This window comes from Trachurus trachurus, assembly GCF_905171665.1.
Source record: "Trachurus trachurus genome assembly, chromosome: 5".
NCBI classification, from domain to species: domain Eukaryota; kingdom Metazoa; phylum Chordata; class Actinopteri; order Carangiformes; family Carangidae; genus Trachurus; species Trachurus trachurus.
In genome coordinates this window covers 16,089,282-16,104,971 of record NC_139896.1, presented here as the reverse complement: position 1 = coordinate 16,104,971, position 15,690 = coordinate 16,089,282, and the positions used below count along the sequence as shown (strand labels likewise).

Genomic DNA, 15,690 nt, shown 5'->3' with positions numbered 1-15,690 from the left:
ATGGACAATTTATAATTTAAAAAAATAATATTTAAGACCGACCACGCTGTAAACATGGCCACGGTAGTTGCTCAGCCCCATTTCATGTTCGGTTTACGGACAGGAGTGACTAATAATTTGTGTTTCTTTGATGAGGAAACTGTCATTTTCCCCTGTGGAAACAACTGTGTGCGCTATAACATCGTCCAAAGATGTCAGAGGTTCATCCCAGGTAGGCCGCTTAATGATTGTTGACTGCTAACGTTACACATCGCGATGAAACACTTATTTAAAACTTTGTGAAACACGAAATACTACTTTGTTTTCTTCATTTTTGGCCTCTGCTGGTATTACTATTTGTCTGTACAGGCACAGAGAAAAGCCAAGGCATGCGTGCTATGGCCATCAGTGCCAACCGGCGGTACCTGGCAGTGTCAGAGGGCGGTGAGAAGGCCACCATCACAGTGTATGACCTACAGCATGAGCAAGGCAGAAAGAGAAAAGTCCTGACTGCTGGGGAAATGCCTGTTCAAGAGTTTGTCTGCTTGGCTTTCTCCCCTGATTCCAAGTACCTGATCGGCCAAGCAGGTGGTCCGGACTGGATGCTGATCCTTTGGCTTTGGGAGAAGCAGAAAGTCCTGGCCTCGGTGAAAACCAGTAACTCCAATAATCCTGTCACCCAGGTAAAGTCATTCATGCTGTGACTGAGCAGCATCCAGCTGGTATGCATAATATACTATTTACAGTGGGTTACATTGGTCGAAACTGAATTGTCACATTTTTAAAACTCTTAAACACAGTCAGCAAAACAGAAGGCCATATGGAGCAAACTGTGAATCACTTTTCATTGCTAACACAAAATGCATTCAATGACCACAGTCACCAAAATTCATGCACACTTCCCAGTTACTAGTCCACCACCTGCAAAACACAAAACTTTTTACAGGACATTTTTCAAATGCAAACACACTTTCAAAACAGTTAAAAACACAGTCAAAACAGAATGATAGAAAAAAAAGTGCATTTCTGCTGCAGTCAAATTGAAATCAACAGAATTTCAATATCATTACATATTGACAAAATGTTAAATGAAATATCAATTAATATTGAAAATAAAAATGATACGAAAAATGAAAATGGCTGAGGAAGAAACGTCAGTGGGCAGCAGGTAACTGTGTATGTCCAGGTCAGAGAAGCACAAACATTACAATCTGAGCCGCTCTCTGCCATGATGGTTTGACATCGTTGATCTCATTGGACCCTACAATGCAGAGAGGTCAAAGGTCAAGAAACAGAATTGTTGTTGTGTGTGATACAAAATGATGCTTTTTTCCTCAGGTCAGCTTCAACCCTTTCAACAACACGCAGCTGTGTGTGAGTGGAACTGGTGTGTTCAAGTTGTTCCGCTACTCAGAGGGAGCCCTGAAACAGAGCAGCTTCCCAAAGGTGGAGACCATCAACTTCCTGTGTCACACCTGGATGACAGTGGAGCAGATGATCGCTGGTACAGACACAGGCAGGCTGTTGGTGTTTGAGTTTGGAGAGCTGCGGAAAGAGATCAGCACAGCCTCCAAGGCCGCACATGAACAGTCTGACAGGTCAGTTCTTCCACATTGATACTATATCTGTCGTTAGATTACACAGTTATGATGGAAATAATCCCTAACAAATCCACTTTTTCCTAATGTTTAAATGTATGTTTCAAAAACAACCATGAAGACCAGCTTTTATAGTTTTTTTTTGTGAAACCACTTCTTATAATTGTTAAAAACTGTCCAGGCAAGTGGAGATGGGGAAGATCAAAGACACCAACGTGCATGAAGCCCCAACTGTCTCTTGTATCACAGCCATCCTGTCCCACTCCAAAGGATTTGCATGTTCGATGGGTCCCGGCACTGTCTGTCTATTTGAAAAGACGGAGGAGGACAGTTACAGAAAGAGCAGGGAGATACAGGTAAAGCGTAATGCTACTGGCAACACTGGTACTGCAGGGTTTCTGAATGCAGTGATTATATGTGTCCTCTTTTCTGTCAGATTCCACCAGACAAATACGTTAATGAGGTTACCCGTGCTGAATGCCAGGAGATTGACACCATGTGCCTCAGTCCAGCAGAGGAAACCTTGGCCATCAGTACAGACCAAGGACAGCTGTACAGCATCAGCCTGTCCTCTGTGGACATCAACAAGGTAGTACTGTCACCTGCACCACTGTCACCAACACCAGTGCTGCATTAAAGAGACATATGAGACAAGGAGATTGCACTAGCGGGGGTCCTAATGCTGAAGGCTCTGGTGTCTAGCAGATAACTTTTTCCACAGTGCAGTCTGATGTAAGCTGATAGGGCTCTGTGTTGGCCAGTCAAATATGTGCAAGCACACATTCTTGGTATGTTGTTTTTTAACATCTGCATAATAACCATTAACTATACATGTATGTATGCGGGTGCTGGATATGATCCTAGCTGGTTCTTGCTTCATTTTGAACATGAATTTGATTATTCGATATACCACATGATCCATTGTCTGCCTTCATCTGTCTTTCCAGAGTTGGAGAATCTTCTTTAGGTGTAAAAGATGTTTTTTTTTTGGTGGCTAATAAGTTCAAAAGTCATGGATCAGTTACCCAAATGTTCCAAAATACCCTCCTGGACCTGTTTCTCTGATGAAGAGTAACAACCATGACAATGCAGCCCCTTGCATATTGTAAGACAGTGCCATTTACTACCAGCATCCGCACACAATCACTACAACCACCCTTAACACCTCTACTAAACTCACCTAAGCTGATTATTTCATATTCTTTATCTTTTTGGTAACACTTTACTTGACTGGTGGGTGCATAGCACATACATAAGACCTTTCACAAGTGTTTGTAATGCATTCACGACGGCTTCATAAGGCACAATTCTATGACACTATGCATTTGTGACTGTTTTGTGAGGCCTTCATGAACCCTTGCAATGGAATGTTAAATAAATAGCGGTATTTTATTTTGTATTCCCAGGTGCAATTAGGGGACTTTTATTTTGAAAAGAAATCCCAGTACATTATTCCATAGCAATGCTGAGTCTTATGCCTTATCAAGCTTTTGTGAATGCATTACGAACACCCTATGAAAGGTCTTATGAATGTGCTATGCACCCACCCAACAAGTAAAGTGTTACCATTGTTTATTGTTTTCCCTTTTAAATGCTGGTATGTACTTTTATCCTCCTCCATTGCTTTTGTAGCACATTCTTACCATTACCTGCCTTCAACTGTATTTCTTTCTTGCATGTTGTAGACATCAAAACAACGTTTAGATCTGAGATGTACATTCTGCAACCTTTTAGGAAGAACCACCACAGTTTGAGTTCCTATCCCAGTCCTTCCACTCAAAGTCCATCACTGGTTTATCCATCTGCCTTTGGAAGCCCCTCGTAGCCACCAGCTCTCTGGACCACTCTGTCCGCATCTGGAACTATGAAACAAAGTAGGCCATTGTTGTTGTGTCTCTGTCGAGTGTGCACATCATTTCACCACATACTCTCAGGGATTTTTTGTCAAAAAGCTATAAATAAATTGCTTCAATGTGTTTTACAACACAGAAAGAAAATTGCTGGGACTTTTTAATGCATATAAAACATGCTACTATGTTTCTGCTTTGCTATAAAATATCAGAGTGTTGGAGCTGTACAAGGAGTTCCAGGAAGAGGCGCACAGCGTGGCTCTGCACCCCACTGGCCTATTCATCCTCGTGGGCTTTTCAGACAAACTCAGACTGATGAACCTGGTCATCGATGAGATCCGCCCTTTCAAGGAGTTCACTGTGCGCTGCTGCAGAGAGGTGATGTATATATGTGTGGGTGATGACTGTGTGTTTACTCAGCAAACTTGAATTGCTATTAGAAAAGCTACATTATGCTGCACTCTTTAACTCTAATTCTCTTCCTCTCTCCACACCTCAGTGTGCTTTCAGCCACGGTGGCCACATGTTTGCAGCCGTAAATGGAAATGTTATTCACATCTACTCTGTCACCTCTTTCGACAATGTCCTCAATCTGAAAGGCCACAATGGAAAGGTGAGTCATAAGAGACATAAGAATGTATTCTCCAACAGACACATGCTCATTATTGTAATTAACTAGACAGTCTGTGAATATTCTCATTCATCCAGGTCATCGTTATCTCTGGTCAACAAATTGAATGTGTTTGTCTAGGAAGACGTTTCGCCTTTTATCCAAGGGGCTTCATCAGTTCGTAACGCATCGGTCTGACTAGTCCTCACTAGTCTAACTAGACAGTTTTTCTTTTTTGGCAGATACGTGGCATTGAATGGAGCCTGGATGACAGCCGACTGGTGTCATGTGGGATGGATGGTGCGGTGTATGAGTGGAACACACAGAATGGCAAGCGTGAGTCAGAGAGCGTCCTCAAGTCCTGTAGCTACACAGATGTGTCCTTCTCTTCAGACTGCAAGACCATCCTGGCTGTGGGCAGTGACCTCACACTGAAGGAGATCCAAGACTGTCAGGTAAGTAGGAGCAACGTCCTTATAATTAGTTGTAGCTGTGTGTCCTGAGACCAAAAGATTGAGTTGAAATCATCTTCACTAAATAAGAAATATGTACTTTACTCTATTTGTGATTTTAAAAAATATATAAAAAACAAAACAAAACAAAAAGCTGAATTTATTATTTTGATCATCATTGTGCAGGACAATATTCTCTTCTGTAAAACTCAGTTGTTGGTTCCTCAGGTACTTAAGGAGATTCCTGCTGATGAAGTAGCTCACACTGCGATAGCGGTGTCTCACTCTGGTAAAGTCGTCTTCACCGGGACCTCCAGTGGATCCATCAGGACAATTAAATACCCACTACCCATCCAGAAAGACTGGATCATGTATCAGGCCCACTGTGGCCCAGTTACCAAGGTGGGTCTCAGTGTTGAAGAACACTGTTCACAAAACAAAACACTAACATAGAAGTGTGGGATTTGAGTGTTGGAATATTTTGGGAACCAGAAATGATCTGTCATGTCACCCATTATATAACAAAAGAGACCTTTTACCTCCTCAGATGGTGATCACTTATGATGATCAGCTCCTGCTGACAGTGTCTGAAGATGGCTGTCTGTCAATGTGGAAGATCATTGATAAGGAGGGCCGAGGGCTGAAGAGCAACAGGCAGATCATCCACACTGAGGAGATTCTTGTAACCAAGTCTGACCTGGAGGAGCAGGTCTGTGTGTTCACATCAGCTGCTTGAAATATGTCTAAACAGAACATAATGTGATCTTGACGGACATTGTGTGATGGATGATGTGTAGCTCATTACAACTACAGTCCATGAGAGTGATGTTTGTCTCTCTAGTCAACATCCAAATTATTCGTACTTTTCAGAAAGATAATATATTTTATTTTCTTAGGGAGAAGCCATTTTCCCAGGTTATTGTTGTCAAACTGAAAATTTGTGACACCGGTTGATATCATTCAGCTCTACATTCCTGTCTGTCTGTGTTACAGACGCAGAACATGCTGGAGCTGAAGATGCGTCTGGAGGAGCTGCAGATGGAGAATGAGTACCAGCTCCGCCTGAAGGACATGAGCTACAATGAAAAGATGAAGGAGATTTCTGACAAGTTCACCCAGCAAATAGAATCTCTGCAAACTACACAGCAGGTCTGCTGGTCACAGACCTACCAGCGATATTCCAGACATAACTCAGTCTATGCATCATTTATGTTAATATCTAGATTTAGCTGTGTGCAGTATTTGCCTGCATTCAATCAGCATGGTTGTTCCTTTTGCCTTTGGAATGTTTTATTTTTATTTTTATTTTTTTATAATTTTTAATTATTGTGCGTTTATGTACTATTCCCATAGTCCATGAAGGCAGAGATGGAAAAGCAGAAGCGTGAGCACCAGGACAATTCAGCAGAAGTCTCTCTGAAAAACTCCAAAGAACTAGAGGATTTAGGTAAGATGAGGACAGGATGAGTGTGAAGAGTCGGTGTGTTTTCTTTCTATAAATATCAGTCTATGCATCTGTCTCTCAAACACAGAGTTATCATACAGCCAGAAGTTGATCGTGGAGCATGAGAGATACCAGGACCTTCTGTATAAGTATCAAAGAATGCAAGAGGACTATGAGAAGCAGCTGAAGGCTGCAGAGGAGAGCAAAACCCAAGCCTTAGAGGAACTGACACAGTGCTCAGAGGCCAAGCTGCAGGAGAAAATTCAGGACCTGGCTCAGGTCAGTCAGCGAGAGCAGGAGGAGGTGGCAGAGCTTAGAACTGGGATGGCCACTTTGATTTTGTCATGTTTTTATTTTTATAGTGTCAGGAGGAGGCACAGCAGCAGACCCGTGAGTTTGAAGAATTCATGAGGCAGGTAGAAGAGGATGAAGACAGGAAGATCCATGACATCCAGATCAAGTATGAGAAGAAACTAAAGACAGAAAAAACGACCAACACAAGTCTGCAGGCAGAGACTGGTATCATGGCACAAAAGGTGAGAAAACCTTCTTCAATTAACGAAGATTTGCTTTTCGTTGAGCTTGTCAGTGGCCTCTAAATGTGTCTGCTTCTCTCTCATCATCATGTTTGTGTCTCACTCAGTTCTACAGTCTTCAGAGGCAGATCGATGACAGGTGCTTAGATATAGACAAGCTGAAGCAAGAGCGACAGAGGCTGCTGGGTTTGATCCGTTCGTTGGAGAGTGACATCGAGGACCTGAAGAGGCAGATTGCCGGACATGAAAAGACCAACCAGGACAAGGTGGCTGAGTACAGAGCATTATTACATTAGCTAACACTCTATGGTGTTTGAATCAGTCAACTCAAACTTATACAAACCTCTTCCACTAAAATCTCTCCACCTGATCATGCTCATGCAGGATGAAACCATCTCTGGCTTGAAGAAGAAGAACCAGGCTCTGGAGAAACTGAAGTTTGTTCTTGAATTCCAGTTGAATGAGTTTAAGATGCAGGCTGAGCCTCAACAAGAAGACATCAGTAAGAAGAAGGAGAGGATCCAACAGGTGTGTTAGGATGATGGCTTCATCTGGAGGCTCAGAAACCCTCTGTAGGTGTACTCAGTTTCACATTTGAAAAGAAGAATAAAGTAGATGGCAGAAGACTCCAGCGTCAGCACAGAAATCTGATATCTGTTGTAGCAAATGAACGTTCAATATAAAACATCTGTGTGGTGTTAACAGTGATGTGCCGTCTCTGCTCTTTGACAGCTGGAGGAGGAGCTGGTGCAAACTGACAAGCGCAACACTCAGCTGAAGCTCACCGTCTCTGACCTGAGGCTGAAACTGGGGACCAGAGAGAAGGAGATGCAGAGGGAGATGCAGAAAGTCAGCACACACCTTCAACACCTACCTCCATATGATCACTATATGCTAACCTTTCAGTTTTTTAAATGCTTTGGAGAGCCAGTAAATTATTAATATTGTCAAGTGTTGAGTGGAGGGTTGCTTTTGTCTCCTCTCATTGATTTCGCTTCTCAAAGACAGATGTGTGGCAGATGTTCACATTGAGCTGTATTACTTTGCCCAGATTTATATCAAATAGTTTCACACTTATTAAGTCCATCTTAAAAGAACACTACCATACATATTTATAATATATATTAAAAGTGTCAGTGATGGCTGTAAATGTTTCTACATGATTACATTGATGATACAATGATACATGATACAATTAAATGTAGATTAACATGTTTTCTGTGGCCAGTTGAAGGATCTGGAGACACATCTTCAGCGGCTCAAGTCAGATCTCCACGACTGTGTTGGCTTCATCCAAGAGCCAAAGAAACTGAAGGACAGCATAAAGATGATCTATGCCCGCTACGTATCGCAGGCCGATGGGGTGAGTGCAGGTTCATACAGTAGATCCCTCTCCAGCTGCCTGTCGGCTTTCTTTCAAGGGGGAGTAATTCTTAGGTCTAGTTTGGTTTGCAGCCTTTTGTAGTGAAAAGTACAGAGAAAACAAACTGTGTGTGCTGTTTCCAAGGTGGAGAAGAGCAGCGTAGATGAAGAAGAGCAGAGCACATTCTGTCGTCAGCGTGAACACCTGGAGAAGACTGTCAGCAGTCTGAAGACGAGGCTGACCAAGTCCACTGCGGAACAAGAGAAAGCCTATTTCAAGATCATGAAGGTAGATACGTAATAACACCAACTGTAGGTCTGGGGAACATTGTCACTGCACAGATGATCCTCCTTGTAAAGTATTTACATCTTTGTTTTCCCCAAAGATTTATGTATAAATGGTCTAGTCTAAATGTTGAGTCAGTGGAGAATGAGCAGAATACCACCATCTATTGATCAAGATAGGACTTGCAACAACAGAAAAATAATTCCCCCAGTTGGTTGCCAGACCCTTGCAATCTATCAATCCACCGATTGATTATAAAATGTTTATGATTATAAGATCTACACTGAATAGCTGAAGACCAAACTGGCTTTGTTACAGGGAGAGAAGCAACATGAGAAGAACATTGCACATTATACACAGACAGACTACATACACTGGTACTAATTTTCTCATTAGTTAAACATTTTGTTGGATAGGAAATTGTTAATATGGAAATATTTACATTGCTGATGTTCGTGTTATAAACAAAAATAAAATTAAAGAGTGCAAAAAAAAAAATCAACCAAATGAGACAATGTTGGTACAGTGCATAAGATATTCTGATTACTTGGGTGATTTCCATCTCTGCAGGACAATTCAACTTTAATTACTGAAATCAATGAACTGCGCAAGGAGCTGCATTCGGTAAGGAATCAGGTTAAAGATTACAAAGCTCAGCTGACCATGTACCAGAAGACCAAAAAGGCCAGGCCCCTCTCCAAGGAAGGACCTGAAAAGGAGCCTAAACATGAAGACGTCAACTGATTTCTTCGACAACATCGTCCATCATTAGGGGTTGCACCGAGACAAATAATGAGAATTTCACAGCCTTTATATGAATTGCATTTTTTAGCGACTGGAAATGAACCACTCTCATAAATCATGATTTAGCTTTAGAGGTCAAAGTTGACCTGAAATATTATGTTATTATTTCTGATTATGAATAAAGAACGTGGACAGTTGTAACTTGATGTTGTCACTTTGATTATTTATATAAAATGACCTGAATTTTCTGTACACATGAAAAAACATCACTAGATGCCTCCAAGCTCCCATCAGCCCATGTGTTGGACCTGCTGCGAATAAAGCAAACGTAAAAAAGTATGTGGCATAAGAGTGCAAATACAAAGAAAAATACACAGGCATACAAAAGTAAGTATAAAAGGCTTTTGGGTAACTAGTTAGTTTGATCAGATCAGCATCAGTCCCTTACATCCCACATTGACCACACATCTATACAGCTCAATATTCTATATAACCTGATAGAGAGCAACCATCTCACTCACCCATTTCCATAATTTTTAACTGTTAAATTGCATGATTCAGTGTTAACTGTTTGTTCTTTCAGATGACTTCAAAGTTTCAGCATCTCAACTTTTCTTTGGCACCTTCAACCTCCATGCTCAGTCCAAGCTAGCTAGATAGTGTAATTACATTTTTAAATCCATGTTGTGTGGAAGAGACAACATCATACTGTTGGTTTGTGAATGTAGCATGACTTCATGTTATCAGGGCAGACAAACTTGAATAGTTGATAATGTCATCATCAATATTGATCATGATATAAAATCATTAGATTGTCAAGAACATAACACATTTTACTTTGTGAGAAATGGAAGCATGAGATTTATTAATTACTGGAAAAATGAAACATTTAAAATACAACTTTATTGAAAACATTTTAAATAGGAGCGATCAGAAAGACAAAGGGTTAAACAGTGAAGACATGACAGGTTAAGTAGCAACAGTAACATAAGTGACAAAAACAAGAAGCGATCCATTTAAAAGTTTGCCGACATCTTGACGACGTCTTGTTTCAGGTCCACAACGTGCATCTCAATTCTCCTGTGCAGATCGTCCATGGAAGCTGACAGGGTGTCATACAGAGCCTGGACAGAGTGAAATCACACACATTAGTCTCAAAAGCGTTATGAAAAGCTGCAGAGTGAAGCAGATCCTGACTCTACCTGAGCCTTTTCTGTCTCTTTGCTGCAGACGTCTCTCAGGCTCTGGATCTTGCCCTTCAGCTGCTGCGTCTCTTTGGAGATCTCGTGGATTTTTTCGGCCATCTCCTCACGCTTCTGGTGGATTTGGTTACACTGCCTGGAGAACAGGTGAGTTGAGTTTTATTTTACAGAACAACGTGGCTGTCAAATTGTTTGTGATATTAGTCTGTGATATTAAAAAAACGTGTCCGGTGGTGAAGCGTACTGTGAATATTATGACATTAAAATACCCCAAAACACCCTGAACGTGCTGCTCCTTCATCTCTCTCTTCATCTGTCTCCGGATGTTCTGTTTGGACTCTTTATCCAGCTTCATGCCCTGAGCTCGCTTCATCTGACCTTCCTCCATGCACAGGTTCTTCAGCTCCTTCTGCTTCTTTTCATATTGAACCATCAGCTCCTGGTGCTGCAGACACACACAGATACAACCCACCAATCATTATTAGCCATTTGTTCATCATACTGACAAATTGCCTTTTAAATGAGAGTATTTGCCCCTTTGTGCCTATAGACAGGCTAAATCATGTTAATCAGTCTGATAATGATTGCTGATAATAATTATGATGTTTAATTCAGTTGTCCATCCTGTTGGATAGTTGTTGCTTTGCTCCTTGGAAGTTTTTTGGTTATGAATCAGGTTAAAGCCTGTTGTGTTGACTGAATACAAAAAGATTTTGGGGTTGAGTTGTTTTGTTAGGTTGAGCTGCAGCTGTGGGTTGACTGATCTCATCTAGATGAAATCGGTATTGGCGCCCAAAAAAAAGTGAACGGCACATCCCTCCTAACTGAGATCATACAATGGTTCCTGGGAAAAGCTCTTACAGCAGAAACAGACCAGTGCCAGATTCAACAACTCATTTACTTATCTGGAGCACAGATTCCTTCTCACTGTCTTGTACCGTGCATACTTGATCATAGATCTGGTCCACTTATTCTGTGCTGCTTTGGAAAATTCCCATTTTCTGATTATTCATTTATTTTGATGTTTACCTGAATGCGAGAAAGATCTTTTCTTTTCTATGTATCAGAATGATCATCACATATTTGCCTGGGCTGATGTGGTTAAAATACTTGTACACTGTTCCTACCGTCTCCTGTTTCTGCTTGGAGTTGCTCATGCTGCTCTCCAGGTCCTGCAGCAGATTCTGCATCTGCTGGATCTCCGCCTCAGTGTGAGTCACACTCTGCACCATGTTCTGCAGCTCCACCACACGCTCGTCTGTTTCTGTCTGAAATCAGCGCAATCACAAAACTCATTATAACTGGTTGCACGTGTCAGTCTAACCTCATTTCAACAAAACATCTGTTCTCTTTTCCGCTTACAGTGGTGCTCTTAATGTTCTTGACGTTCTCCCTCATCTTCTCCATCTGACTCTTCAGCTCCTCTGGTGACTCCACGATCTGAGACTTGAGTTTGGTGATGTCTTCTTTCATGTTGGTGATGTCCACCTTCACCTGGGCCTATCACACAAACAACATACTTCTCATCAGTGAAAGGCCTCAACTCTTACTGTCTGAGGACATTTGGGACACCAGTTGTTACATATTTAAGTGACAGTCACGCACCAGTTTCTGTGACTTCTCTGCGATTTTGGTTTTCCACTCTGCGATGCAGTCATTCTTTTCGTTCTGAAAGCAGACGACATTAATTCACTTTGACTCAAGGCTCATAAAACAACAGGTTTGCTGACTGTGATTCATAATCCCCTACCACTTCCCGGTATTCGTTCACAGTGGTGGCCTGCAGCTCGGAGAGAGCGGCTGCCAGCTCGTCTGCCTCAGCCTGCTGCTCTGGTGGGATGGTCCTGAACAAGAACAGGAAACATCTGTATTCATCTCACAGTGAAACACCACTTTGATCTTTCATGTGAGTGGAGGGCATGCAGTTCAATGTCATGTTTTGAATCAATTTTTTTTAAAGCTGCAGCGACTTTTCAAGCAAAAGCAAAACGTTTTCATGTTCCAGCATCTGACGTGAGGATTCGCTTTTTTTGTCTTGTAATGACAAATTGAATGTCGACAATCTGAAGACGCCCCCGTGGCCACATTGAACATATTTCCCACTTTTCAAGAAAATAATCAAACATTTAAGCAGTAATGAAAACAACTTTTCTACAGTTTAAATAATCATGTCGCTTTACTCTTTGGTCTCAAAAAAATGCCACAGTAAAACTGACCTGTGTTGACAAATGTTTGCAGAGAACAGGATGGTATCTTTAAACTTTTCAATCCTGTTTTCAAAAACTGTTCAAAAGCCCAAAATATCAGGGTTAGGGTTCAGTATGACTAAGCAATCCTACAATTCCTCATAATAAATCAATGTCTAGCATGTTTACATATTAAATTGCTTCCATAAATAATTGATTATCAAAATGGCCGAGGACAGGGCTGAACAATTTACTTAAAAATGATTATGGAAACTATAATAAGTTCAAAATACCTCGGCCTGAAGCTCATATTCTCCAGATGTAAGTAAAAAATACTTGTTTGGTACGAGAAACCACATCCGTTCATATTTTTTTCAGGGAAAATGAAAAGCAAAGGCAACCTTTTCACCTAAAACTGTACACGATCTGTGCACATGATTGCAATATGTTTTTATTAGCATGTAGTTTAGCCCCAGTTGCAGATTTTGGGCGTCGGTTTAGTAATTAATTTTTGTTGAGGAACTTAACAATTAATCATTCTGCCAAGATCAAAACATAAATGTTCTTAATGTTATCTATATAAATACACAAAAAAATATGTTATCTCTTCCTTGTGCAACTGGACAAACAAGAAATCACATGTTTCATCAAAGACTTACGTCAGAATCTCAATCTTCCTCTCTGCTTCTAAAACGCTTCTTTTGTAAGCCTTCAGTCTGTCCGTGTCTGTCCTCTGTCAAAAAAGTGTTACAATATGTGACACACCAGATAATGACTAATAGCTTGATACCAATCACAAAAACAAGATTATGGGTGAAAGAAATCCTCATCAAGAAAAGCAATTGGCCAACAGTGACCATCATTTTAAAAAAAAGCCAAGATAAAAACAAATCATTATGCACAAATGGTCAAGAGAGTTCTCTGAATTTTAGTCTGACCCAGGTGATCACACGAATCAAATTTAAATTGTTCTCAAGTTTCACCAATATTACGGTTCATACCAATTTGGCCTGTTTCTCCAGCATCACGTCCATCCTCTGCTTCCTGAAGTGAAGAAAGTTCATGATTGCACTAAGAATCGTCAGAGTCCTCTGTTTTTCTGGAAAGAAACAGAATTAACAAAGACCTGGTTACAAAGGTTGAAATGCATTAGCTCCAGAAACATCTGGTGATTTTTAAAACAAGCTTTAGAAAGCTAAAATAATAAGAAACATGTACTCACTTGGGGCTAGAAGATCATTCAAGGAAAAATCATACACCATGCATATGGGCAGAAATTGCCGCCTGAAAAGATGAACAATGTTGGTGAATAAATACTGTTGACTGAAAATGGAAATCATATTTGAATCCAGCAACTTCTCAATACTGAACTCAAACAATGAAACTGATTATTTATTTTCATTTGAAGGATACTGCCTGCGAATATATACGGGAAAGTGTCCATAAGCAAGTAGCTGAAAGCCTAAGAAAAAATAGCAGAGATCCCTCTGTATACTAACACACTACTGGCTGGTGCACACTATGTTTCTGTTTGTCCAGGAGAGACAGCAAGGAAACTCACATGCGCATGTAGACGCTGATGATAGCAGCCGCCCCCTCATGATATTCTGGATACGGAATGTTCTCCTGAAGTGGAAGCTGTTGGAAAACAAAAAGTGGATCAAGCTTGAACTGAAAACTGATAACTCTTATGGTGAAGACATCAGCTACAGCATTATATCTGACATTAATGCAACCTGGTGAAAGTGAATTAAAAGACTAATATCAAGAAATTGACAAAACTATTTAGCATGAACTGGAATTAAACAGTTGTCTGGATGTAAAGTCTGGTAAATCCAACACAGTACTTACCACAGAGTGACACTCGGGTCTGAAACGATACAGGAGATGCAACACTCGCATGTACAACGTTTGAATGGCATCTGGCTGTGAGAGAGAATGATCAAGGGTTAAGTTCATGGTCTGTAGTTTAAAGTACCTTTAATAAAACCTGTTAACCCATCTGGTCTGGTTCTTTGGCTCACGGAGGTTTAGCTACAGCTGGTTCGAACCTGGCCCATCCAAGTGTGTAAATCGGAACATAATTAAAACAGAGGTTTAGATTTTTCTGTCCTTGTGTGTGTGTATTGAAAAACGTTCTATAAAATGGACTTCTATTTGTAATCAGTCCTCCTGTTTGTATTGGCTGAATAGTGATTATTAATAACACGATTCAAGTGTAAGAGATAGGAGTTACAGGGCGCCAGACTAACTTTTTTTTTTGCTAGGAACACAGTTATATTTTAGGAGCACAAGCAGAAAATGTAGGGGTAGGCTATATATTCACATTTCATTCATGATCCGATTCCTCACACACATTGGCCTGCCACTTATAATGACAGATTACAGATTCATATAAATCGCCCCTTTCACGTTTCACCAGTGTAAACAAAAAAAAGAGGCAGATTTACTGGTTGCACATGCACAAGTAGATCAAAAATGCTTGTCAAAATGCTCCCAATTAGGATCAGTCTGGAGCCCTGAGATAAAGTCCACAGACCTTGTTCTGTGGTTGGATTATGTGGTAGTGCACTGGTAACTTATTCGTAGTTCTAAACTAAAAGTACAGCATTTTGTGTGGAAACTGGGTAAAGTAACGAGTGAAAACAGACGGGGCGCAGTTGTAAAATAACGCAGACATTTAAAAAAAAGAAGTGAATATACTCTTCATTAGGTGCCATTCTCTCATGAAAATGTGTTGCTCTTCTTTGCAAAACAAGGCTAATTCGTCAGTATTTTGATCAGGGTGGACACAGATGACGCCCCTCGTCATAATGGAGGCTGTCGCGAGCAGCAGCCGTTAGTTAGCTGTTACCTTGGGAGCAGGAACCAGGTCGCTCTTGTTGAAGTGTTTCGCTTCTTGGTCGGTGAGAACCTCTGTCCGGTAAAAGTTCACTATCGCGTCCGATGTGTAAACAGGGAAGGTGTTGTCCCCCATTTCTTTTCTTTTTTTGTACGTCTAACGTTTAGTTTTGACAAAAATATGAGACAAAAGCCAGAGAAACTATTTCGATTGCAACGACTGTACGAAATTGGCGCCTGTGTTTACGCCGCGTCTGATTGGTCAATCCGCCTCCATTCGTCTTCTGTGGTGGTTGTTCAGCGTAGTAGCGCCACCTACTGGGCTGGAGTGTAGTTCAGGACATAGCAGAAAAAAAGGAACAAAAATGATGATTTCCCAGAGCTCCTAAAACCAACCAGAGAAATGTAGCAGCAGTGCGGTATACAAAAAGTCGAGGTTGTTCGATAAAATATTTCAGTTAGTTGATTCAATTTACTAGTAGGCTAATCATACGCTGTGGGGACTAGCCTACCTCCTCCAGAAAATAGTGGGACAAAAATGCTTAGGGAAACCAAAGATAAGTCCAATGAGTCCACAGACTACCGGTAAGTTAAAAGACG

General features: G+C 41.0%; 2 protein-coding genes across 2 annotated transcripts; one reads left to right on the top strand and one right to left on the bottom strand.

The window, feature by feature from the left end:
* Window positions 1-54: 54 nt before the first annotated feature.
* On the top strand, window positions 55-8,861 carry cfap57 (cilia and flagella associated protein 57; the record flags this gene model as incomplete). The annotated part of the gene is made up of 21 exons (XM_083971271.1): window positions 55-211; window positions 349-662; window positions 1,318-1,577; window positions 1,759-1,933; window positions 2,014-2,166; window positions 3,312-3,451; window positions 3,640-3,805; window positions 3,927-4,040; window positions 4,280-4,492; window positions 4,718-4,891; window positions 5,037-5,198; window positions 5,483-5,638; window positions 5,843-5,936; window positions 6,022-6,212; window positions 6,296-6,469; window positions 6,577-6,735; window positions 6,854-6,997; window positions 7,202-7,318; window positions 7,698-7,832; window positions 7,977-8,120; window positions 8,688-8,861. 21 exons carry the CDS (start codon window positions 55-57, stop codon window positions 8,859-8,861), a joined length of 3,516 nt encoding a protein of 1,171 aa, XP_083827397.1.
* A 1,005-nt stretch (window positions 8,862-9,866) lies between these two features.
* On the bottom strand, window positions 9,867-15,310 carry nuf2 (UF2 component of NDC80 kinetochore complex). The gene is made up of 13 exons (XM_083971332.1): window positions 15,104-15,310; window positions 14,101-14,175; window positions 13,811-13,887; window positions 13,472-13,533; window positions 13,251-13,348; window positions 12,909-12,982; window positions 11,814-11,907; window positions 11,669-11,731; window positions 11,426-11,563; window positions 11,191-11,331; window positions 10,333-10,508; window positions 10,064-10,199; window positions 9,867-9,985 (listed from the first exon to the last, which is right to left on the bottom strand). The coding sequence occupies exons 1-13, from the start codon at window positions 15,224-15,226 to the stop codon at window positions 9,878-9,880; spliced, it is 1,365 nt and encodes a 454-aa protein (XP_083827458.1). The 5' UTR covers window positions 15,227-15,310; the 3' UTR covers window positions 9,867-9,877.
* Window positions 15,311-15,690: the final 380 nt, after the last annotated feature.